At 38.4% G+C, this 25808-nt stretch overlaps 1 protein-coding gene across 1 annotated transcript in view; it reads left to right on the top strand.

The window, feature by feature from the left end:
• The window catches only part of MSH3 (mutS homolog 3), a 115300-nt gene that overhangs the window by 53624 nt on the left and 35868 nt on the right, over nt 1-25808 (top strand). The window contains exons 13-16 of the mRNA XM_074857301.1: nt 8361-8493; nt 18099-18286; nt 21762-21930; nt 25401-25465. Coding sequence (XP_074713402.1) covers nt 8361-8493; nt 18099-18286; nt 21762-21930; nt 25401-25465 — 555 coding nt within the window. The remainder of the gene's footprint in view (nt 1-8360; nt 8494-18098; nt 18287-21761; nt 21931-25400; nt 25466-25808) is intronic.

Here is a 25808-nt window from a genome sequence, read left to right as displayed (position 1 = left end):
CCCTGCACATGTACCATATGAAGCCTCCTCTCTGCAAAATGTGTCTTTCCTTGTGTCTCTGTTATATCCATGGTTACTCCCTCCCACCCTCATCTTTGCATCTGCCTTTCCTGTTCCCTAAGTGTTATGACTGGCTCCAAGCTACAGCAATGCTGCTTGTCCAGTCTGGAATCCAAACAGAATAGACAACTGTGGAACAAATATTGCATCCTTTTCCTCACCAAGTATTATCTGTCTCTGTACCTTGCTCAGCTGTTGATTCTTGCACAATTTTAAGGAAATTTGTTTCCTTGAGATCAAACACTTTCCTTGACCTTGTCAAGTTTGGCTGGAATTGAACAAAGAGTTCAAAACTGAAAAAGGCAGATGAGTAGCACAATTGTATGGAGGTTTATTATTTCCATATTAGATCAGACTGTAAAGCTAATAAAGCTGTAACTAGGTGCTTAAAGTAGAACTTGAGATAAATGATGGATGTATCATACTGAGCAATTTATAGCCACTGTAGGGGAACGTGTAGAATTCCATTGCTGTGCAGAGAACTCTGTGGTCCGTATGTATAGAAAGTATTGCATAAGAGAGATTATTTTTTCACCCCCCAGACTATTCCTGGAGAGATAGAATATCTTTTTAATATCAGTGGGTGGACATCATGAAGTGTCATTTCTAGTACTGTAGCCAGGGAGAAGGTAGAGACTTTCCTATCTAAGTGGAAGATAACCTGGATAATGCTGGTGTTTGCCTTTGCAGAAGTGCTTAGTTTATGAGCTAGAAGAGCATCTAGTGCAAAATTTTAAAAGCTTACGTGTGGGGAGCAAATAACTGAAAGTGATAAAATGTTTGGGGTGTGTGTGTGACATGAACATATTAGTTTGTACAATGCTCTGTCTTTGGGGTGATATCTACTGGGTTTTGAGGGTGTTCATGATTGAGTAGCTTAAATGGATTGAGTGATACACAAGTACCTAAACTGTATGTCTTTAGTATTCTGTTAACTCCCTTAGTTTTTTAGTATGTTACGTATGATGTGCAGAAGCTAATGTAATGAGGTTAATGATAAGATTAGGGAGAGCAGAATGCCCTAAACATAGAGTTCAGAAGTCATGCAACTTCCAGCATGGAAAGCTTGCTCAAGACTTTGGGGTGAATAGGCTTTGCACTTGTCAGGCTGTGTTGAAATAGGAAACACCCGCGCACACAACCTCATGTCGGTGTTTTGGGGATACGTGTGTCGGTTCTGGTGTACTGCAAGCCTCAGAATATGCTTAGTGTACTGGTGTAAATGTAAAGCAAAAAATTTAAAGCATCTAACACAACATCGTGTGCTACAGGAAGAGAGTGGTGGTGATCAGAGGTTTCATCAATGTCTTGGACCTCTGCCATAACAGAGAACTTCCCAAGGTCCCTCTTTCTGCTTTCTGTGTGGACCATGAGCCAGTGGCAAGGTGTAGCCACCACAAGGCTCAGTGTTTTGTCAGTGCTCCCTCCCAGTGCACTGCCATGACCAGCACCCTGCTGGTATCTCTGCTGCCAGGCTGGTACAAAAAGGCAGGGGACAGAGGATTCTGTCTTAATTCTTCCAGACCATTAGTAGAAGTTCAGAAGCATGGAATTAATTAGTTTAAAAGTATTCCAGACCACATCAAGTACATGGTGACAAAGCTTCTTTCTGGGTGCCGAAAAGGGTATCAGCAAATCAAACACTTAAAGCCTTGTTAGGATGACCTCACCTTTTTGGCCCCAGATTCACCCCAACCTGTCAGTGTATTTCAGCTTTACTATGAAGTGGTTCATGTTCTTGTCTCCGAGGCACACTGTTTGCCAGAAGTGAATATGGGCCTTCAAAAGTTGGAACTATGTGTCGTTTCTTGCCTGCATTTATTTGAAGTCAATTTATACTCATTTGATCTTTTTCTAGTTAAAACTGATGTTTAAATCTCAAGGAAGGAGAAAAATGGTATGTATTTAGAGAGTTGTCAAAAACATTTTAACCTTTGGTTTGCAGGCTAGAGAAACCAAATTTTTAATTACCCCTCAAAAATAGGTTTTCCATTTTTCTTCCTGTAAGTATAATAGCCTTTGTGCCCCATTTCTTCCAGTTCTGGATGAGATGATGCTTTTATTGAGGCTGAATCGAAGCCTTGTAGAATAGTATTAATAATTACTGTTAGTCTGAATGTGTTTTGCCTGCAAGAGCATAGAATGACTGTAGCTTTAGCAAATTCAGAACTTTGCGATTCAGAACTGCAGACTCTTCCTTATCTACCTCTGAAGAAGAGAAAGAGTGTAAATTGGTGTTGCTAATGAAACATGACTTTCATTTGGAGGATATGTAATGTAGAACTGGAAAGAAGAGGGTCCCTCTGTAGTGATGTTGGCAATGACATGTCTGTCTTAATATAAAACCAGCTTGTTCTAAATCCTCTCACTTTGAATACATTGAGTGCTGTTTTACTTATCCTTTTGTACACAAAGTACAGTCCTAAAGGAAACTTTCAAGTTTGACTTTGTCCTTGTTTCCATAATTAAGATATCTGGGCAGTAACACAAACTACTTAAAGGTCTTTAAAGAAACCCATCTTAATTCAGAGTTAAACTGGTTGCCATTTGATACCACCATCATCCAGAGCAGGATTAGAATGTTATTTTGCAACAGTGATTTAGGAATAAAATCCATACATCCTACAGCAGAATTTCATGGGCTAAATTTTCCTCCTAAGAATAAAGATTTTATAGCATCAGTGCCAATATAAAATTCACAAATACAGGTTACAGCATATGCCTGAGATCTCAAAATTGTTGCAGTAAAGAAAAAGATTGCAGCATCATCACATGTATTCATTCATTTTTGATAGCTGTGTTTTGGTACCAGTGAATGCTGTGTCTAACTCCTTGTAAATGTAGTAATCAGGCATTCATTCATGTTGGCCAAAGTAGCTAATGGTTCTCTTTTTTGTCACAAATAGCTGAAATATATTGTGTTGAACATAAACAAAAGTGTTTGATTACCATTTGCATATTTTATACATTCTTTTAACAGATGTGAAGGCAAAGTTTATAGTACTTGTATACTGCTGTGAAGTATTTGAGATCCATTCAGGAATATTGTCTTTGCATGGCTGTGTGTTTATTTAGGGGAACATTGGATGTCTCTGGAAAGGTATGAGACATTAGGAGTTTTGGGAGTAAGTTACTCTGTTTCTCCTGCATATGGAAAAACAGGTGAACAGATCCAGAAGATGTCTAATTTTTTCAGGTTTAACTTAAATTTCACCGTAGTTATTATAATTACCCTTGTTTGTACTTTTCCATTGTTGCTAATGCATAAAATTACAGTGGTCACAGCACAATTTAGCAATTCAGGATTTATCCCATAAAGTTAGCCAGATTCTAGCTTAGCCACTTAAATAAAAAATGCGGAGATAGAATGGTTTTTTGTTGCTTGTTCTTTGAAAAGACATATAAGGTTTATTGATTGCATAGTGCTAATTGTACCACAGCTTTCGGTTTTGATGGCGTTAATTGTTATGAAAGAGAGCGGTCTAAAGCAGAAAACACTCTACTGTTTAACATGGCCTTAATCAACTCATATAAAATCTTTGTTTGTAAGCAGTGTTCTAAAGGATGATCAAGAAAAAAGCAAAATGTGTGAGACAAAATATAAATCAACAGAAGTCAGAATAACTTTCACCTTGCCCGTGTTTTGAAAGTAGCCAGGATCAGAGGAGGGTATGAGAACAGGGCAACTGGGTGATGTTACCTCCCCAGAGCACTCTCCCAGCTTCCAGCAATTTGCAGTTCAGGGATTTCCTGAGGCACAACTGATCCCCATATGCATCTTGCGTTTTCTCAATGTTTAAGTAATACATTTTCTTTCTTTGGAATGCTGTAGTTAGGCAGGAGGCTGCTAGGCTTTGATCTAGGTAATATAGCTCATGTAAAGCAACTTTTGTTATTTCATACCCTTCATTATATTTTTTTAGTTGTTGAATTCTTGTGACCGTTAGTTTTTACATATCACTCTAGTCTCTAAACAGATTTAATACAATGAATTTCAATTTTATATATTCATTGTAGTTGAGCTATGTCTTCACCATGATGAATGAACTCATACTTTGTGCATTTATCATAAGTTAAGAGATAGTTAAGAGATTTCTGATAAATTTGTATTTATTTATCTCTTATAAAAATAAAACCCTATATGACTGAAAATTTTCTGTGGTTCTTATATAGCAGTTACATTATCAATTTTGCTCTGCTTTAAATATAATGATCTATTATCATATCTAAAAATGTTAGGTTTGCTTTACTGTTTGAGAGAGAAGCAGATCTGTTAGCACACTAGCAACCAACAATCCTACTTAGATTGTTAAGATGTTCAGATGTTAGTGCAGTGCATTCATATCTGCAGCCTTCTGCTTTGTCAAAATAATTTTTAGTTCAGGATTCAAATATTTTAATATTTGGTAATTTTCTGTATTGTTCACATATCTGGCAGCAGAATAATACAGGGGAGTATCTTATGATTTAATTTCAAGTAGTTCTTATAAATGACTAGAATAAAAAATTCTGCAGTTAGATTTGTTATGTTTAAATACATTGCAAAGTGATTTTAGTATTGTATTAATGATGCTATTATTAGATGGAGAGTACGGCAGAAATAAGTGTATTGCTTTTAGTCTACTGACTTATGTTACATTATTTCATAGAAGATTGTTTGGAAAATTGGATAGAGCTCAGATTGCTGACATGGTTCATACAGATTGGAAAGAATAGGCTAATATTGCACCTAAATAGAGAATGAAGTAGTAGCCAGTTTATAAAATGTGAGACAGTTTCTTAGCATAAGCTTCTTTGTGTAATATTAGATTCAAATTTTCTAGTGGTGGAATTTTTTTGGGGATCATGGAGAGATTAGAAACCTCAAACTGTACATCTGATATACTGAATAACTGAGCAGTGCAGAACAAATAATCTTTTGAGGTGGTTTAACAACTGATCAGTATAATGTATTGGTGCTCAACAAAATGTTTATTAGTTTAAGTGTAAATATTTAAAGTTTAAAAGCATACTTCGAAATTCATCATCTGGCTGGTTTTGTCATCTCTCTTCCCAGTCCTTTGTTCCTCACAGATGTGGAGTTTTACATAATTCTTCACTGTACTTTATGGCTTTTGAAATAGGAATCCTACTATGTTTTGTTTACAGGTGGAAAAATGGGTCATTTGATACTCGATGCCATTTTCCTGACCCTTTCTTATTTGTAAGATTAAAGCAGAAAAACTGTATGGATGCTTAGTTTTAGATTACTGGAGCTGCAGTAACATAGCCATATGTGAGGATGATTAAAGTGCAGATTAATCTTTGAAAGGAGGAGTTTTTTGAATATCTGCCTCTATTTTACATATTACTGTATGTTTTCAGTTGGCCACATAGATACAATCATGCTGTTTAAATTAAGTGACAGTGTTCTGGAACAGAATTCTGCTGCTTAGACGTGCTTTTTATAGTAAAAATGCAGATTATTTTATTCTTTAAGGTACATTTGTTTATAATTTAATGGTTCAGTACTCCTTCATGCAGAGGACTGTTCCAGGGTCTCAAGTACAGCAAATTTTAATAATTCTCCATGAAAATGTAATTGTGGCTAATGATACTGACCTTTCAGAATTTCAGTGTAACTGTTTGCTAGCTTCAAAGGTGTGTACTCAGGGTATTTTATTACTTTGTCACTGATATTAACACTTCTCAATTTCCTCTCCATTATCCAGCTGTAGTTCAGAGTGCCTCACTAATTGATGTACAAAGCTTAAATCTCTGCTATCTTGAATATACTGTGTGGATGCCAACAGCTTGCTCTCTGGTTATTTGGTTGCGTAACTTTTAGTAACCCTGCCAGTCTACACCAGATATGTGATTGTGGCTTTTAAGGATCGGATTTAAAGCTCAGATGTGTTCTGTGCTGAAAACAGCCCCTATAGGTCTGAGCAGTTGCACTGATGGTAGCTGCTGTCTGCTGCTTGCGGGTTGCCTGGCTGCCCAGAGGAATGGGAGAAATGTTTAATTTTGTGCATTTGGCATTGCTGGAGGAGTAGAACAGTGGTGGGGAAGAAGAAGGTACTCTTGCAACCTGCAACAGGGCTGCTAAGCAGAGCCTGCAAAGTCTGACACTTCTGTTTTCCTTGAGCTGGGAAGAAGCAATCTTTCAGGACAGCGGACTATTTTGTGTGCTGTGGTTGTGATTGGAGGGTCTGCTGTCCAGTTCAGAGATAAGAGTGATTTCCCAAGGTGCCCGGGGTCAAGACAGCAGAAACTCTGTCCCCAGTTTGTACAGTGGCTGTGGAGGAGTGCATCTACCTGCACACCAGGTAGATGGTGGCAGGTGGGGCAGTGCAAATCCTGGTGTTGTACAACAGGATTTGGGAATGAATATATGTCGTTTGTGGCAGATGAGGGGATGGTTTTGCTGTTTTAGTATAAAGCTGTATGTCACTGAAAAATTCCGGGTGCTTAAATGCCACTAGATTGATGTGTATTTGAGTGCGCATCCAGTCATGAAGTTCTCCCTTTCACATACAGTATAATAAAATTTCAAGGACTCTTAGATTTAGCTATCTTCAGGGCCAGAGGCCTCTGCCAGTCTGTTGTAATGTCTTTAACCTGTGGAGCCGCCTAATTTTGTTCATTTCCTCATGGATAGTATTTGTTAGAAGCTACAGTGACAAGTGGCACAGCAGTTCTGCAATAAAAGCCATGGGCAAGACAGACAGTCTTCCCTGAAATCTTACATTTTGATTGCATCCTTACTTGTCATCCCTCTGTGCTGGCTGAGCTGTAAGCATCTTGCTGGTCCATGAGAACAGATGTGGGCTGGGCTGTGCTTGCCTTGCACACGCTTGGCTAGTGTATGAAGTGTCGGTATCAAAAGACCGCTTTCTTCTTAACCTGCAAGGGTGGATGGACACATATATAGCAGCATGGGGATTTTTGAACTTTCTTGACTCAGGAGGAGAATGTTGTGATAAGGCTTAGTTGTCATTCTGGGAGAAAACACAAGGATTTTAAAATAAGCGCTGGGATGTCTTGAGGATTTTTAGTTTCTTGGAACATCGTGTTTCAGATTCAGTCTTACTTGCCGGAAACTTTCCGAATGCTGGCTAAAGCCTTCCAGTGTGCTGGTACCTGCAGAGCATGCCCAGCGGCACAGTGCTGGGGGACTCTGAGGAAACATATGATCTGGAACAGATGTTTTTTGTTGTGAAACCTCTGCAAATCTTAGCACAGCTTTCATCTTGTTGACGCTATTTTGTAGTGCACACAGTTACCTCAGAGATAAAGCCTGAACATGGAAAAGCTACATTCAGATGAATTGTGCTATTCAGCTTTGACACATCTCTTCCACTGCTGTCTTACAGTGAGCTAGCTACCTTTCACTCATTTCCTTCAGGCTGCATGCACTGATGGTGCTTTGGTTCACTAGCTCCCGAAGATAGAAGTCCTAACCTGTATGTTTTGGATATACCCATGTACCCCTAATCTCAGTCTTTTCCTAGAAAGCAGCAATTTGGCTGCACAAAAAGCAGAACTGGAGTTTGCCTTAGCTCTGCAATCTACAGCCAGTTCATGGATGTATTGGAAATTGTAGCTGTGCCATTAGCAGCAGTGTAGACTGAGGTGAACCTTGACAGTCGGTTGTCCATTTTAAAGCTCTTTTCTGACAGTGGGCATAAGAATATGATTGTAAGGAAGGTGCAAATAACTACAGAATTGTTTCTTCACATAAAAAGTGTTTCCTTATTGATTGACTTCAGTCCTGCAATATGGAAATTAATGTTACATTTTTGAAAAATAAAAAAGAAGCCAAAAACTCAACTTGGTTCTGATTCATGTAATTACCAGTTGCTGGTCTGGATCAAAAGTAGAGGGGCAAAACAGTAACCCATATCTATACCCTGGTATAAAGCATGCTACAGAGTTCAAATGTAAACTCCCCCTGCCCCTTCCCCAGGTACCTGTCTGCAAATTTAGGGTTGGATATTCAGGATTCAGTGTTGCTCATGTTATGTACCTCTGAAAAAGCATGCATACATGGGCACTGAAGTGTATATTTAGCTGGTTTGAGCATAGAGAGAGGATAATGAGCTTATATCCAGGATCTTGCTTGCATCTTGAATGAAAGCCCCAAGATTTTCTGCATTTCTTAATTGTTCTACTTACTTACTCATGACAATGTGTGGCCTTAGTCAAGGTTTAAAAAAAACCCAACAAAACCAAAACAAACCAAAGGAAAAAGTTCACTAGGTATATGCCTTCCACTCAGAAAAGTTTTATTTATTGATCTTATGATTATTCTTTTACAGTGAAATAAATGCCCGACTTGATGCTGTGTCTGAAATTCTACTGTCAGAATCCAGTGTGTTTGGTCAGATTCGAAATCTTCTTTGTAAGCTGCCAGATATAGAGAGAGGCCTCTGCAGTGTTTTTCACAAAAAGGTATACCCATAATTACCCTAATTTATTATTTTCTAAATGGCATCATTCTATCTTAATGTACTCTACATTAATGTACATCACTCTATCTTAATAGTTTTTGCATGTTTGTTTAAAAATATATTATTCTTAGCAAGACTGAGGCTGAAATAATAAAGGAATGCAAGTTTATAATTTTTTTTTTTTGCCTTATGGTAGAATCTTATTTCTTATCAGTGATATGCTGATAGAAGAAATGTCTGAGTAGGATTCTGGAATACATACATTGTATTGCTAATGCAAACAGGAAAAGCATCAATGGTACTCATGATTTAGTGGCTGGATTCAGTGAGATGGGATGGTGCAATAGGTCCTTGTGCCATGAATTATTTCCCTTTAAAACAAAGCATTGCATTCTGTATGCTTACCTAAAAACTCACTTGCAAGTGAAACCACTTGGCTGTAGTTAGCTGTTTTCAAATGTTGTTTATAAATTCTGTAATTTGGATCTCACTTGCACATTTTAATAAGAATTACTTGTAATGAGGCACCGACAATTCTTAGTTGAAGCAGATTAATGTGCTAATGGCACCTGTGCAGTACTTCATGTTCTTTTATTTCACTGTTATATTTAGAGGTTTTGACAGTTTGTTTTAGATAAAGGAATAAGTGGGTAAAAGGGGAGCAAAGTTGTAATTTCTTTGGATGGTACAGCACAAAGGTTGCCTCCCTCTGAAAATCTGAAATTCAGTTCTTGTATGATTTTTAAAGCCCTAATGTGTTGCAGTGTTAGGCACATAGGAAGACTTTTATGTTTCAATGAATGGATACAGAGGTCCAGCCATAATTAAGTTTATGAAAAGAGGGAGTGTGCACCAACCTCCCCATTCTCTAAAATGTACCATATCCACATAACACAATTGTTTTTTCAAAACAACTGTCCAGGAATTAGATAATTCACTTTTTAATGGTTTAACTCATTTCAGGTTGAGTGCTATGTAATAAAGTTTGTAGGGATACATCTGTATTTCACAGCATGCTGGCAATCCTCCACTGCTATCCAGTGCTTCTGCTTTGGTGTTGTGGGGTGTTTTTTCTTTGTTTGTTTTGGGTTTTTTTGTACTAGTCTGTATCTTGTTTCTTCAGGTGTCCTTTCCTATTGTAGGACTGCTTACCCTTCTCAGCTTTAAAGCTGGCATTGAGGTGGAACCATTCAGAGACCATGAACTTTCATGTGATTTTTGGAATGAGGAGACAATGTAGTTTGTCGTAACAACAGCCACTGTAGTGTAAAGATATGTATTTTGTGAATCAGATGTTGGAAAGAAGTTGCAGGAGAGGAGAAATGCTCCAACAGAATCCTTAAGAAGTATAAATGAGGGGGGGAAGGCTCCAAGCGTACACTTTTCCTTTGATGAATTACCTTCCTTCGGTAAAAATCTAGTTTGTCTTCCATTGCAGAAGTCTGTGGAGAGTACCCAAAGCACTGAGTAATCCCTGAAGATCTTTGGGTCTTTGAGGAAATGCCAGTGTTCCTGAAAGACAGGCTCTGTTTTGAATAAAGAATCAAAAGCAGGCTCTGGGAAACAGATTCTGCTGTCTAGACAGACAGTGAATATGGAGCCTGAAGAAAGGTCCCTCCAAAGCTGATACATATTCAAGAACATGGAGCAACTGGCTTTCATTAATATTTTATTTCGGAATATCCAGTGAATGCTGCCATTGCAGTTCCCGCTTTTCGGTTTCCCGAGCCTTTTCGGTTGTGTTAACTCCAAATGACCATCTCCCACATGCTCAAAATGAGGTTCCCTGCAATTTCATTCCCATTAAGGAGTCCAGAACTCCGAGTGGAGCACACTGATGGCTTAACTAAAGGAACGTACCTGTTAATTCAGAGTCAACTGAAGGAAAAATAGGTGAATGTGACAAGTATTTCATCCTTCAGGCCCTTTAGAGTTCAGTGATGTTAGTATCTGAGGAGGTATATTTCATGAAGGGAGACCTCTGAAGTGTACAGAGATGGCTGGATTTTCTCAGTCATTGCAAACATCTTTAATTCAGATTAGCCACTGCAGAACTTTTATTGTACAATACACTTTGTACCAGTAACCTCTAGAGGAGACAGAAAAAAATTATGCTCTGTTTTGGAACTTATGTTACAAAGCAAAGTGTCCTTATGGGAACTCTTCTGGTAAATAACATCGTCGTATATTTTCCTGGTCTGACTGTAATTTTATTTTATTTTTTAATAAGTCTGCTAATGTTGCTTATCTGGTAGCATCATTCAAGTTGACAATTGTTACTCTGACCCTCCACAAATTCCCATCACCCCAAACCACCTAAAACCACTGCTGATCTACCCCCAGGTACGAACTATCTGGAATGAGAACAGCATTCTTGTAGTACGATTTAGGTGTTACATTGGAGGTCATATTACCAGCTCTGAGTTTGCCTCAGCCTGAGAAAGAACTATGGGAATGGTTAAGGAGACAAGAGCAACGTCACTGTTGCAATAGAGAGTGGAATTAATACAAGGACTGGTTGTTCTTCTCAGTTCCTGCAGCTCCAGCACCTGACCAGGCAGAAACGCTGTCAACAGCATTCTATGGCAAGAGAAGGATGGCTAGAGATGAACTGTTTGAAGGCTTCTTGGTAGTGTTCAGAAGTTGACTTCAAAAGGAAACTGAGACAAGGAATTGTCAAGAGTTTTGTCTAAATAGTGCCTGGAGCTGATGCAGAATTAGATCTTGCTGGAAGACACAGTGGCTCAATGGTTTCTGTAACCAGTTCAGCCATGTCCTCTGGCCCCTGGGGAGAGACACCAGACACCAAATAAAACAAAATTTAGGCCACATGCTTTTCCTTTTGGGATCTGCATCTCAGGACAGTGGGAAATAGGAATGACAGAACCCTACATTCTTGTTTCAGTTAAAGTGATGACTGCTTAGCCTTGTCTTGGAGTGTGCAGAATGGAAGAGAGTGGTTGGAGACCTATGCTTTAATAGGTCTGAAAACTAGTACAGAGTAAACATGCCATCAGTACTTTTAGAAATGTGTCCTACAGGGCCATCCTGATGTTGCTTGCTGTTTTCATGCCTGGTTTCATGCAGTGTGTTTCAGAAGATAAATATTTATACAGGCTCGATCCATAACTGTTTATCTTATTTGTACCCTTTGCTCAATAAACATCATTTTTTGACTAAAGCTCAGTCACCAAAGTGGACAGGAATCATCATAACAAATGGTCATTGAATTTACAGAACAGATTAAAGTGAAGCTGTCTCACTGAACTCCTACACAAGGAGTGAGGTCAATAATCAAAACTTACCATGGCATGTGGTAAAATGTCATTTCAGTTTGTTCTAACTTCAACCATAGGCTCGCCCTTGTTCAGAGTTCCTCACAAGCTGCTGCAGTTGGGAAAACAGGTTCAGTTCTGAATCAGTCACCAAAACTTTGCTGCCCGCTTAACAGGCTGCTCACCTGTGCAAAATAAAGCAGGCAGTTACTACAAGGGGAGTATTTGCTGCTTGGTTGCCTACAGCCACCTTGTGGGATTTGCCTTTCAGTTTTTCAGTGAATACTTCAGTACTTCACTGTCATGCTCAGACTCTGCAGAGGAGTGCTGCTCAGATGGGTGCTAAGTGCTTAAAGTCTTTCACAGAATGACACTGAAAACATGCCCTATTCTGGAAGGTACATTTGATACTTCATTGAAGGTGGCGTGATTCTCAGAAGATTCAGAGAAAAAAGTTGTAATTCTGATTTTTTTCTCTTATTAAATCAATATCTGTTATATATGTCTAGGAATTTAGTTACTGTTTGTATACAATGTTTAAAATAAATTCTCTCCACAGCATAATATATTATTGACTACAGCAAATGCATATCATATTATTTTACTTTTTTCTTCTATGATACCAGTATGCACATCTTCCATATACTACACTTTTAATCTTTTAAAGAATTTGCATCACAGAGATTTTTAGATTTGCAGTACTAAGTGCTGATTTGAACAAATTGTTCCCTGTTAAGCTGATTAATACAAATAATGTCACAACAAGGGGACATAGTAATCTTAAAATTAAATATCTCATTTTTCCTAAACCAAAAATAGTATGCTCACTATACTAAAAACATAAAGGTAGCTATTACATGTTGAAAGGAGTGATAAATGTATGCTGCATTTCAACTCCCACTTTTATTTGAAATGCTTTTAACTAGGAGTGGTCAATGGCTGTCAGTTGTGGGTCTCTGTGGCTCCCTTTTAGATCTGTTGGAAATAATTTCACTCATGTAAACAGGGCTAAATTGCTTTCAGTGTTCTTGAAAGGGTGTTAGATCTGGCATACTGCTGTGGATCTTTCGTGCGTTCTTCTCAGTGGCAGCCATACCATTTTCAGTACGGTTTGATAAACTGCTGGCTGAAACTATTGTTTGGCATCACTGTCAAGTCTGAGGTTATTTTTCTAGTGCCAGAGAAGCTGTAGCTGTCATTGATGGCATTTTAAAATTAGACTTCAAAAATAGCATTGAATAAGCTTGTGAGAATCTTCCGTGAATGTAAGGCTATTAATCCTGCTTTATGTAAACCACTTTTACTGTATTTTAAAAGCTTCTAATTTATAACAGTTATATATCTTTTGTAAGGTTACTTAGGATTTAAATGGAATCAGTCCCACTTTAACAGAGTCCAGCTTTTCAGAGTTATTTTTACGCATCTGTTCCAAGTTATCTCTTTGCTTAGTAAATAATTTCTGCAGCGGAGCCATTAAATTTTAGATACAAAGTCCTGCAGTGTTACTAAAATCAAGCCAGGGGAAACAGTAATACCCTGAATAAGCACAAAATGGGTACGTTCATTGTCTTTCTTGGGAACGCTATGTTTAACGAAGTTGTTTGCAGTAAAGCATGCTGAATTTCCCGTTCTCCAAAGGTACTGGTGACTGTAGCTTGCAGTAGAATCCAATAGGTTTTAACTCATTAGATGACTGTTATGGTATGTAGGCTATCAGAGTTGCTGTGAGAAGCTTCAGGATGTTCATTAAAGATCCTTTGAGAAATCTCATGATAACTTTCAGGGTTGTTTATGGTGTCTTTTGTACATGACAAAGGTTTTTTTGTGGTTTTCTTCCCCCTGATTCCTTTATAGGTGACAGTGCCTTGAAATCTAGCTTCCTCCCCTTACTGAAGCCTCACCTTCACCAGCCTCACCACCCTTATTGAAGAACACCTCAGACAGGTGTTCTTATGTATTCTTAAAATCTTTTCCCACCCTCATATAGTGTACTAATTAAGTCCCATTTAGTTCCTTTTTTTAAAGAACAATTAAAAAACCACCTAAAGAAACACCACCTGTTCAATTTCTGTATTTCTTACTGTCGATATTTGCTCATTCTTCCTTTCTGGACATTATTCTCCTATGAATCACTTGTTGCTGTCTGTCAGGGACTTACTTTGCAATTTCATGTGTCAGGACTTCAGCCTTTGCCTCCTTGAGTACATTTTGTATTTAAGGGAAGCCTTGCAGAATTTTGTCCTTTATCTGGATCAAGGTTGATGATGATGATGCAGCCAGTCATACTGTATTTTACTTTGACTTTGAGTCCAGGATTTATCATTTGTTTAGTCTTTCAGACCTTTCCGTTGTGCTTTGACTTCAAATGCCATTGACAGATTTACTGCTTTATTTTTGGGGGTTTTTTGTTGTCAGATAGAATAAGTAAGTTCCAGATTATCAGAAAGATATTGGATCAATTGCAGCAAGTGCAGGGAGAACCAAAGTTTTCATGAGGCTGAATAATGGATTGTTTATGAAGAAAGATTAAAAGATTATAGTTTGGTTAAATCAATGATTAAAGGAGAACAGAAGGTTTAGAGATATTTGAAGGGTGTTAACAGCAAAGGAGTTGAGTTAGTGTAATGCAAAAGGGTAAAACTAGAGATATTTGGATTAATTTAATGCAAGGGAAATTTAGCCTATCTGATAAAACTTTTACATGATGGTACGTATTGCTTTATGGATTAGTTTCATAAAGGAAGCGTTAAGCACATAGTTTCTTGGAATATAAGGGCCCAAGACCAGACAAAAAGAAAACCCATGCAGAAAAGTTGAGCAGTTGCAGGAAGACCACCTAATGGTTCTCTTCTGTCCCTAGCTTCCATGGATCTGAAACAGAGATGAATTTAGGTTTTCCAGAAACATTCAGAATGTAATGTCCCTGGCCTTCCTGAATGTCATGAAATACCAGTCAAATATCTACCAACCTTGCCTGTTCAGTATGACAAGTTCAGTTCTCCAGCACACAGCCATGCTTCAAGTTAGTTGGAGAGTATCTGATAGATACTGGCTTTATGATAAGTTCAGTAACATTTACTTCAGTGATGGAATGCATTTTAAATGGCCAGGAATGATTTTTTTAAAATTTTTGTTTAATATAGCCTTTATGATAGAGAAAATCGGTGAACACAGCAATTAACCTTATAAATTATTTTCTTTCTAGCCTTACTATTGTCAGTCACTTAGAACTTCCAGTCTCCATACTGGATTGCCAAGGCTGCAGGTTTAGATGTATCTTTATTCTGTGTTTATACAACATGGAGGCCACTCTTCTATCACTGGTCACTGTAGTGACATGTATTTAATGTGAAGAGGGCTAAGGCTGTATCTGGAGTGTACCTTAATTTATTTTTTATTGTTTTCAGAAGGTTGCATTTAGATGGCCTTCATGTTCTGAAGGGCTAATAGGCATTATAGAGCAAACATTTTAGGGTTTACATATGTGGGGAGGGAGAGAAAAATATTCCTTTCCAGCCCAGCATTTTCGTTAATACTAGTTTCCATGTTTGGGTACAGAAGTTGTTTGGGAGAAAAAACTACAGTGTAATAGATGAGAGAATTGTCTTAGTTCTTGCATAAGAGTATGGGAAGGAAAGAGAAACAAAACTTTGATTCTGGGAAGAAACTGAAAATGTAGATGTGTTTTATGAAATAGTAATTCACTGAAGCCTACATGTTCTGTAATTGTTGTACTGATCACCACAAAATACTGACCAGAAATTAAATTCTAGACTGTATTGCCTGGGCTGCAGATGGAAAAAATATAGGAAGAGAAGAGTGGCATACAATGAATATTCTAGTAGAAGCATTCAGTATATACTATCCCCTTCCTTGCAATCCTCGTGTGAGGAAAATTAACTGGCTTTTCCAGTGTTGTCAGTTGACCAATTTGGAGAAGTTCAGAAGACTGAAGAAGGAATGTTTCTACAGATCAGTAAATATGAAAAAATACCAACATTAATTATTTATAGACAACTGTTTTCAAATCTTCTGTATTGCGTTTGCATGGCAAGGTTTTGGTAGCGGGGAGGTGTGGGATGGCTTCTGTGAGAAGCTGGTAGAAGTTTCCCCTACATCCAACAGAGCCAATACCAACCAGCTCCAAGATGGACCTGCTGCTGGCCAAGGCTGAACCCATTGGTGACAGTGGTAGCACCTTTGGATAACATATTTAATAAGGAGAAAAAGTTGCTGCGCAGCAGTAGTTGCAGCTGGTAGAGAGGAGTGAGAGCATGTGAGAGAAACTCTGCAGACACCCAGATCAGTGAAGAAGGAGGATGAGGAGATGCTCCAGGCACCGGAGCAGAGATTCCCCTGCAACCTGTGGTGCAGCCCATGGTGAGGCAGCTGTGCCCTGCAGCCCACAGTAGTCCACAGTGGAGCAGATGCCCACCTGCAGCCCGGGAAGGACCCCACACCAGAGCAGGGGGATGCCCAAGGGGTCTGTGACCCCGTGGGAAGCCCATGCTGGAGCAGGCTCCTGGTAGGACCTGTGGCCCCGTGGAGAGAGGAGCCCACGCTGGAGCAGGTTTGCTGGCAGGACTTGTGACCCTGTGGGGGACCCACGCTGGAGCAGTCTGTGCCTGAAGGACTGCACCCCGTGGGAGGGACCCACGCTGGAGCAGGTCATGAAGAGCTGCAGCCCATGGGATGGACCCACGTTGGAGAAGTTCATGGAGGGCTGTCTGCTGTGGGAGGGACCCCATGCTGGATCAGGGGAAGAGAGTGAGGAGCCATCCCCCTGTCCTACTGGTGTGGAGGAGGTAGAGAAAATTGGGAGTGAAGTTGAGCCCAGGAAGAAGGAAGGGGTGGGGGAAGATGTTTTAAGATTTAGTTTTTATTTCTCATTACCCTACTCTGATTTGATTGGTAATAAATTAAGCTAATTTCCCCAAGTTGAATCTGTTTTGCCAGTGACAGTAATTGGTGAATGATCTCTTCCTGTCCTTATCTTGACACATGAGCCTTTTATTATATTTTCCTGCCTCTGTCCAGCTAGGAGGGGAGAGGTAGAGTGGCTTTGGTGGGCACCTGGTGTCCAGCCACCACACCTTCTGAAATGGAAATGTCCTGGAGTGCCACTGGATTCAGCAGTGTTTGAAGGCACTAAGTGTCTCATAAGACTGGGTTTCCATTTGGTATGCAAATACAGTTTAGCACAAATGCAAACTTCTGTTAAGATCATTTCAGAGAGAACTGGAATTACCTAATTTATAGGTGGGCATGAGTACGGTAACTGAGAGCTGAATGGGTCAAAGGAGTGGGGGGGACTAGGAGTGTGGCAGGAGTTGGATTGTTTTGTTAGGTTGTTAACTGCTTGCAAAATCCTGACCCTGACTGCTAATTCTTGAAAATGAGCTAAAGGTAACAAACTGTGCTGATGCTGAAGAGTGTGTAGAATCTAACAGCAAAATATTTGAGCCGCGTCAGAAGTAATATTAATGGTTAAAAAAGAAAGAAGAGTTTCTCTTTCACAAGTCACTGCTTGTGGTGAGAAGCTGCTTTAAGGGAACCAATATGCTCCTACTCTGTGGATATCATGAAGCAAACTCTGAAAGTGCTGTGTGCTGTTGGCTCCAATCTGGGAGATTCCCTTCTGATGATGCCCTGGCTAACTGCCTGAAAGAGATAGAAAAATCTCTTTCATAACTCTGTAGTGAGGAGAGAATGAAAGACAAAGACAGGGTTAGTGTGTTCTCCTTAGTCTTCTCATCACATTGACCTGAGAGTAACCAGCCAGAGGCTGAAGCTGACAATAGCTACAAGCACTTTAAGCAATGACTGCTGGTTTTCTCTTTCTGGGTTGTTTTTTTTTTTCCCCTTTTCTTTTCTGTGTTCTTGTTCCAAGACTCTCCCTCTCTGTGCCTGACCTTGTCTTTCCAAATCCACTTTTGCCAAAACAGCAACCTGGAGATTTACATAACAGCACACATATGCACAAGCCTGTATGGACAAATTGTGGTGGTCATAAAATTACTCAACCTGTTTTTTTGCTGTTTGCACATTATTAGCCCATTTTTCTGCTCTTTGTCTGCTGCATGTGTGTTGCACATCTCCGTCCAACAACAGGAATAATGGAGATCAGCTCCCAACTGATTCCTAACAACAGGGGTTAGAACAATTAGTATGCCTTATTAACCTTGCAAATGTGATAAGATTATGCAGTTGTGTTACAGTCCATACATTTTAATTGTATTTTGTCTCCTTTTCAAAAACCAAAAAAAAACCCTGTAGAATTTAATGACAATATAATACATTGTAATGATTTAGACATTGCTTCCCTTCTCAGTGTTCAACCCAAGAGTTCTTCTTGATAGTCAGCACCCTATCTCGTCTGGACTTGGAAATTCAAGTTCTTGTTCCAGTCATCCATTCTCATGTGAAAACTCCCCTATTACAAAATGCACTGTTGGAAATCCCAGAACTTCTCTCCCCTGTAAAACATTATTTAGAGATCCTTAATGAAGAAGCAGCCAAGTAAGTAAATAGATGAATCTTCTGTGCCTCGCAGGCTTTCTGACTAAATGTATTCAGTTATGCTAATTATGCATCTTGTTTTAATGCACCTTAGTTTTTTGTTTTGTATTTATGTATGTATAGGTTGCTTATAGTTAAAAGCAGAGGTGGTTGTTTCCTGCAGCTTACATTCTTTTTTAAAGTTAAACTAGGTGAGCAAGTATTTTGCCTAGTGGGTATCTACCTCAGGCTGAATGAATAATTTTTTGAAAGTTTTTCAGCTGGTTTTGGAAATGAGTTTAGAGCAAACATGATTTGCTCATGTTAATTTGTTTAACAACTTTTTAATTATTTTTTTAAAATAGAGAAGCTATTCCTTTTGAAGAGAGACTTGACCTTTAGCAGAGTGGCTGCTCTGTTGTCAGGAATATGCCTTTTAGGATTTTTGTGAAAATTCATCAAAGCTTTGAGTGCCTCCCGTTTTTGTTTGTTTTTTTTTTTTAAATCTTTACACGCTCGCTAATGACAGTGAATATGAAGTTTAACAGCTCTGAAGATTCCATGTAGCCTGTGTGATTTGCACCCCCTTAGAGCATTTCTGGGGTTATTGCCCTGTTCATGGACTCCCTCTAGAGAATGACTAAAGGAGCACCTACCTCAGTGTCTGGGTGTGATCAGGCTTTTCCCTGAAGTTGCCTTCCTGTAGTCTTGGAAAGGTGAGCTGAAAGTATGGAAGCTGTCTGCCCTTTTTTGTCTTAATTCTAGCCCTTGTTGGTCCAAGAAGAAAAATGTAGACGAAGAGGATGCTGAATTGGAATAAATGTTCATTGTAAAGGAGAATGTCTTTAAATAATTTGTTATAGACTATTTCTTCTGAAGAACTGCCACCTCCCTTGTTACCCCAGATCCTAGTTTTAACCACAGAAAGAAGAAAGCAGGAGGCTTAAGATGCAGAACAGTAAAAAAAGAACATGAGTTCAGAAAGGGACGGATGTGTAAATACCTCTCAGGGTACAGGATTTAGGAGGAATACCTTGTGGCCAGTAGAAGTCACTGCCCTTCTGAAAACAAGGAGTATAAAATCTTCTAAAAAAAGTTTCTGTAGTGGTGCTAGGCACAGATGCAGCCTGTCTGGCTTACACAGCCAACCTTTCTGAGCACTTCACAGGTGTTTGATCTTTCAGCGTAGTAAAGGACATTCTGAACGCAAAATTAGTATCATCCGGCTTTATGTCCAGATCATCCTAAACATCCTCTCTATGAGCAAGTTTCATTTAACTTTGAACATTTCCTCATATAATATTATGAGATATTACATACCTAGAGATCCTTTGATGAAAGATGTGGTATGTAGTTTAATTTGTAGTTATATTGGGGCAACATAGTCTTGATCTTTTATTTTCAAAACAGACTAAAAATAAACATCAAATTAATTTATAAAATGTCTTTTGTCTTTCTCCAGCTGAGATTTACAATTAAAGAAATTTAAGAATTAAAACTTAGCACTTACTTTATTTGCTTCTGAATTAGGGACAGATGCAAGGTGTATAAATTTAGAAGTTGAGAAGGGTAGAAATAATTGCTATGCCGTTGGACAGGTGGATTATGAGATTTCTACCAATGCCTGGTATCCAATTATAGTTGTGGCACGTTATGACAAAACAGACTGTATCTTAATTATACCAGATTTACTGTAGATAGGTTTAAAATACGGATTTTTTCCTGTCACTGTGATGATGGCTACAATGGTATACAAAAAGAAGATACAATAGTATAAGTAGAAGATATCATTACTGATCTGCAGAATGCATAGATTTTATTTGCATTTATTCAAGATAACTAAAATAGCTTACTTTTTGGCCTTTACATATCTCAAGCTTGTGTGGCAATATTATTTGTACTCAAAAACGTTTTTTTCATTGAAATCATGATGACTACTTATACATACATGCACACACACACTTGTGCACACATATGTATACTGCATCACGTGTTAATTTTATTATGTGGTGTGGATGAAATCCTGTAGGGTTTTCAAAAGTATTCCTCTGCTCCAGGAGAGTTCGAGATTTCAGGTTTTGTGGTTTTTTTTTTTAACTGTCAACTTTTAAATTTTTGGTAGGCATCATATAGCAGTGACAGTCTTCACAGTCAGCTGCTGGCTACTAGTGATCTTTTTTTCCTTGCATTCCCATGGAAACAGGTCTAATTAGCACAAAATCGTTTCTAAAAATTAGAATTGTATTTTAAAATGGCATCTTTACCATCACTTATATAATAACTATGTCCATGTGATGCAAATTCAAAGCAGAGCTTTGTGTTACCTGTCTGGTCACTGACTCCAGTTGTAGTTTCATTCTCAAGCAAAGGGGTATCGGAGTAGGTGGTATATTAGACTTTTTATTACTTTCATGTTTTATTGCTTTCAGTTTGCTAATTACTTGCTCTCCAAATATTAGATTTCAGGGTAATTATGTAATTAACTGGTAGTTTTGTATTTGCTCTAAAATACAAATGTGTATTCCAATTAACTTAGGGCTGATTGCACTACTTTTTATTGTTTGCCTGATACTAATTAGGATAAGTTACATTTTTGTTATTTTTTTATGACAACCATATCTTTAATAGCTTGTTCAGCTTCCCAGTTTTAAACATTTGAATGGCATTGTCTGTTTCAGGTTTCAATCCTGAGGTGAGATAGTGCAGCCAAAACAATTCTGTCATTTTCTGACATTGAGACTAGAAAAGAGCATTGTTTTGCATGTATTAAAAAATGCTCTGGTTGATCTTTTCTTGAGAAAAGGAAGCTACTCTTAAGAAACTCCAGATGACATCCTGCTTTGTTGAAGGCCTTGTGGGAGCGATTTTTCTTTGCAATCCTCATTTAAATCTACCCAGATTTGGCCAAATTCTAAATATGTGAAAAATCGTAGAGACATCATGTGTTCATGTTACGCAGAAATTATCTAGACCTTCACATTTAATCATGATAAAGATGATAACAGTACTTCGGATGCTCCAGGTTGAGACAGCAATTGCATTCCAGAATTATGAATTGAGACATAAGGGAATGATCTTTCTTGTGCCTCCGTTTCTTGCTCTGCTCGACTGAGGGAGAACAAACAGAAAGCTGCAGGATGCATGTTCAGAGACAACAAAAAACCCAAGTCAGCAGGATTTGGTATAGAACAACGAGCATAGTATGATAGAGTAGAAACGAACAGAAATAGGTTGATTTTGAATAGACGGGGGGGCTGTATCTTGGTGTAGCCTCTTAGAGTTCCTATAGACAGTGGCTTTTCTATTTATGTAGTGTGTATGGCAGCTTTTGGTAGATGTGATGTACTATGACCAGCTAACAGCAAAGCTGTATTTAGAGGGGAATAAAGCTAGTGTTAAAACAAATGAGAATAACAAAAATATGGATACAACTAGTAGAATTAGGGAATGTATACTTGGTTTTACTGTTATTTTATATTATGCTTCTTATGGATAGGACTGGAGACAAAACCCAATTGTTCAAGGACCTTGCAGACTTCCCTGTCATCAGAAAGAAAAAGGAGGAGATCCTGGATGTGCTTTCTAAAATCCAATTGCATCTGACAGACATTCGTAAACAGATTAAGAATCCTTCTGCAGAGTATGTTACAGTTTCTGGTCAAGAGGTAATATGGTGTCTATTACGTATGACTGTATCTTTGCTTGTCTAGAAAATAGCTTGAAAGTTAGGCTTAACTAGAACTCTTTGCACTTAGTATGATATTTGATGAGGTCATTTGACTATAATCTTTTGTACAACTTTAAAGAACAGTTTTATGACAATGTTACTTTTTTATTTGTTAAGCCAATTACTTAGTGATTTAAATAGTAAAGACACATTAGTGCAGTTGAATATGGTGCAGTAATGCTTTGCTTTTCTGTATATGTAGAAACACTTGCATACTTCCAGGGTTAATTACATGGCTATTAAGTGCTGAAATATTCTCAGAGAACAAGGAAGCATAGCATTAGGTTAATTTGAAGAATGGTAAAATGATTTGTAAGTACTGATTAAGACTGTAATTTGAAAGATGGGAGAGAAGAGGAACAGTAAAATAACATTTATCATTCTTTAATACTTTTAATTCTTAGAAACGGTAGTTGTGGACTGGAGCTTTGTTTGCTAGATGCTGTGCAAGTGTGGGCAGGTCACGCTCTAGCGAGCTGAGAAGTTCCATGCAAAAAAAAAAAAAAAGATGACAGTTCCTGCCAGACTTGTGGGGGAACTGGAAGGAGCAGTGAGGTAGCACTGTTCAACATCGTTCTTTGGGAACTGAGAGTAGGAAGGTTGGGGAAAACTCCACAGAAAATTGGGAAAAGAAAGGAGTTAGGAAACTGAATGAGAGTTAGGAGTAAAAGAGATGAATCAGTGAGGACAGGGAGGAAAGGAACTGGAAGCAGTCCCCTGTCACATTGAGAACCTAGGAAGCTGAGAAAGACCCAAGATACACAACAGGGAGCAGACAGGCAATGCTGAAGTAAAGAGAGCATGTGAGAAGGGATGAATTAGACATAGAAGCATTTGATGAAGATTTTGGGTAGATGTTTCTTTCGATGGTGAAGCTGAGAAGAGGAAACATATGGCTAAAGAGTTGGGTAGGCTGTCAGCATGGATGGTGAAGTCCAGGAGGAAACGTGAAGAGTGCATTTTGAGTGTTGTTGAGGAAAGAAAGAGCCAGGAGTTGAGAGATTACTCTCAGAGAGGCTGGATTAAGAGGTGGATGATGACACGTGTGTGAGGGAGCAGAGAAGAGAAGAATTGATCAAAGAAATGAGAGCATCTGAGGAAGTAATCAGATGTGAACTGGACAGGAGAGTTTCAGAAACTGCCAGTCACTATGCACATGTTTAAGAGAGGAGGCCTTTGTAGCAGGGGAGGACTCAGAAACCATTACAGACAGAGATCTCTCTTGTTTATTCACGGAAGGAGCTGCAGAGGTTAGGGATAGCTGTTATTTAATTACATCTGGTATGGGTGTTTCAGAGAAATCAAAAGAGGCAGTAGAGGAAGTGTTGAAGAATATGGTCAGTGAGGAGAGGAAAGATACTAAAAGAATGGAAGTAATGGAAAGGAAATTGTATGGGAGGAGCAGAGCATAGGCATAACAAGAGTCTCTTTGAGTTGAGCTCTTTCTTCCTCAGATCTGTATGGGGTATTGTTCTTATGTTCTTGCAGCACTCTGATAGATGTAGTATTCAGACACTTCTTCACAACAGACCTGAGCAGAAGCAGGTTTATGGTTTGCTAGTTCTGGAAGAGAGACTGCCAGGAAACTTTTTTTATGTATCTTCCTACTCTGAACATCTGTTCAGGGAGCAGACATTCTTGAAGGGGTGGAAAAAAAAAAATCAAACTATCTACTCCTTCATGTGATCCCCCAAACCCATGATTAAGAATACATGGTTAGATTTTCAGAGTCAGCCCACAGTTTAACTTACATTTGTTAAGTTCCTGTTCTGATGAAGATCCAGTTGACACATACCTTTTCCAGAATATGAGGTTACACCCGTATCTATCTTGTCTTTTGTTTCCAGACCTCTAATGTAATTTTTAGTATGCACTAAACAGGACAGAAAGCTGTCTGGATAGTGATAGCACTGCTATTTGTTTCAGGCAGGATTTAGAGAGAAATTGCTACATTTGGCAAATATTTGCTTCTTTCATTGCATAAGTAGTGCTTTGATCTCAGTTTATTTAATACTTCAATTATTTATCTAATAGGGCTAAGAATTAAAGGATAAAAATAAATGCTTTTGTTTTGAAGAAGATTGCAACCTCTGTGCTTCTTTCTCACTAGCCACACAAACAAGCCAGGCAATTGAACTGACTGTGTTAATTTAGACTGTTCGGAGTTCAGTTAGGCCTCCAACATAGACACAAATGTGGTACTATTTTCTGTCTTCCTTTTGTAAACACAGCATGTTTAATTGTTTTGAGATGAATTTCAGAAAAAACTGTAATACCAGCACATCAGCAACACCACTAGTGGCGGCAGCAGTTGGCTTACTTTCAAATCTTTGTAGGTTTCTGCTTCTACCCATTTTCAGTCTTGTTATCTCATGCATATTAAGCATGTGTATTAAGTTTCTACAGTACCAAATATTTTTAAAGTGTCTTAGGTGAATTAAGAGCTAGTGTACTATGTCCTTGCTGGAGTCTTGTGCTCATGTTAGGATTATTATTCTTGTTTGTACTTGAAGATGATTGCTGGCTATTCTGGTGAGCTGTGGAAGTTTTTTATCTGAATTATGCTGAATGTAATGAAAAAGCTTTGTCAGATGAGAGTCTCGTGGTTTTCTGTAAAGGTGATCAGATTCTGGGTTAATCTAATCTCTGCTAGAAATTAATTTTCCAGCTGAATTCTTTTATTTGAGAATGCCTCAATTCTTTGATGCCTAGGACCTCAGGCTAGTGTTACGATGATAACCGATGTGAATCATATAAAATACTGCAATAAACACATAATGTAAATTTCATTGCACTGAGCCTCTTGCCATTACTGCTGGCTTCCCCTATTCCTTCCCTTTCTGACTCTGAGTTGATCCAAACTTGAAGCAAGGTACTGTAGATGCAGTGATCTGAGATTTTGAAATCTTGTCTGTGAAATGTTGTAGGTAGCTATGGCTCAGTATGAATCCCTGATCCCTAGACAGGAAGGCACATCTCACTGATAAGGAGCAACCTCAGAACAGGTGATATTATAGTGTAGAGTCCATGTAAATGCTGAATTCTCTACAAGGCCTGGTCAGGATCGGGTAAGCAATACTTACTAGCTTTAGTCTGGTTTTGGCTTGATAAGAGGGAGGTGAGAAGGGTGTGTTAGTGGGTGGAGGAATAGAAGGGCAGAGATGGGGCAGCAACATGGTAGGGCACAAAGCCAGCTCAGTATAGGAGTTGCTCTTTTGGCAGAAAATCTGTATGTCATAACCCTCACTCTGGGGGAAAAAAGAACGTTGGCTTCTGGTCTGCTCAGTGTCTTCAGGCTGAATATGTTTTTTCTCTGATTTGTGCAGATTTCTTGATATATGATGATTATGGTTCTGTAGTCTTTCTCACTTCCCATGATGTGTAATCTTACATTTCTGTTTATTTTAGTTTATGATAGAAGTCAAGAATTCCCATAAATCATCTGTGCCATCTGACTGGGTTATGATTAGTAGGTATGAAAAATGTCTTTGAAGTTTATTCTATTTAAATGTATAAGAAAAAAAGTGGTATTTTGGTATTACAATTAATTATGTACACATTCTCATTGCTCCATGTGTTTGTGTTTGGTTTTTCTAAACTGAAAACCAACCAAAATAGTTATGTTAATTTATTGCCATAATAAGTTTTGCTTAAAAGCAAACAAAACCAAACTGAAAAATGGATTTCTTAAAACATGTTTTTATATGGTAGATCCTTAGTGTACTATACTACTTGCTTAATCTTCTAAAGTAAAGGTATGGTGTCAAAATTTGGTCTTGATTCAGTAGTGCCTGTAGTTTGTAGATGCAAATCTTT

Source organism: Strix uralensis, chromosome Z, assembly GCF_047716275.1.
Source record: "Strix uralensis isolate ZFMK-TIS-50842 chromosome Z, bStrUra1, whole genome shotgun sequence".
Classification (NCBI taxonomy): Eukaryota; Metazoa; Chordata; class Aves; order Strigiformes; family Strigidae; genus Strix; species Strix uralensis.
This window is presented reverse-complemented; position numbering and strand designations above follow the sequence as displayed.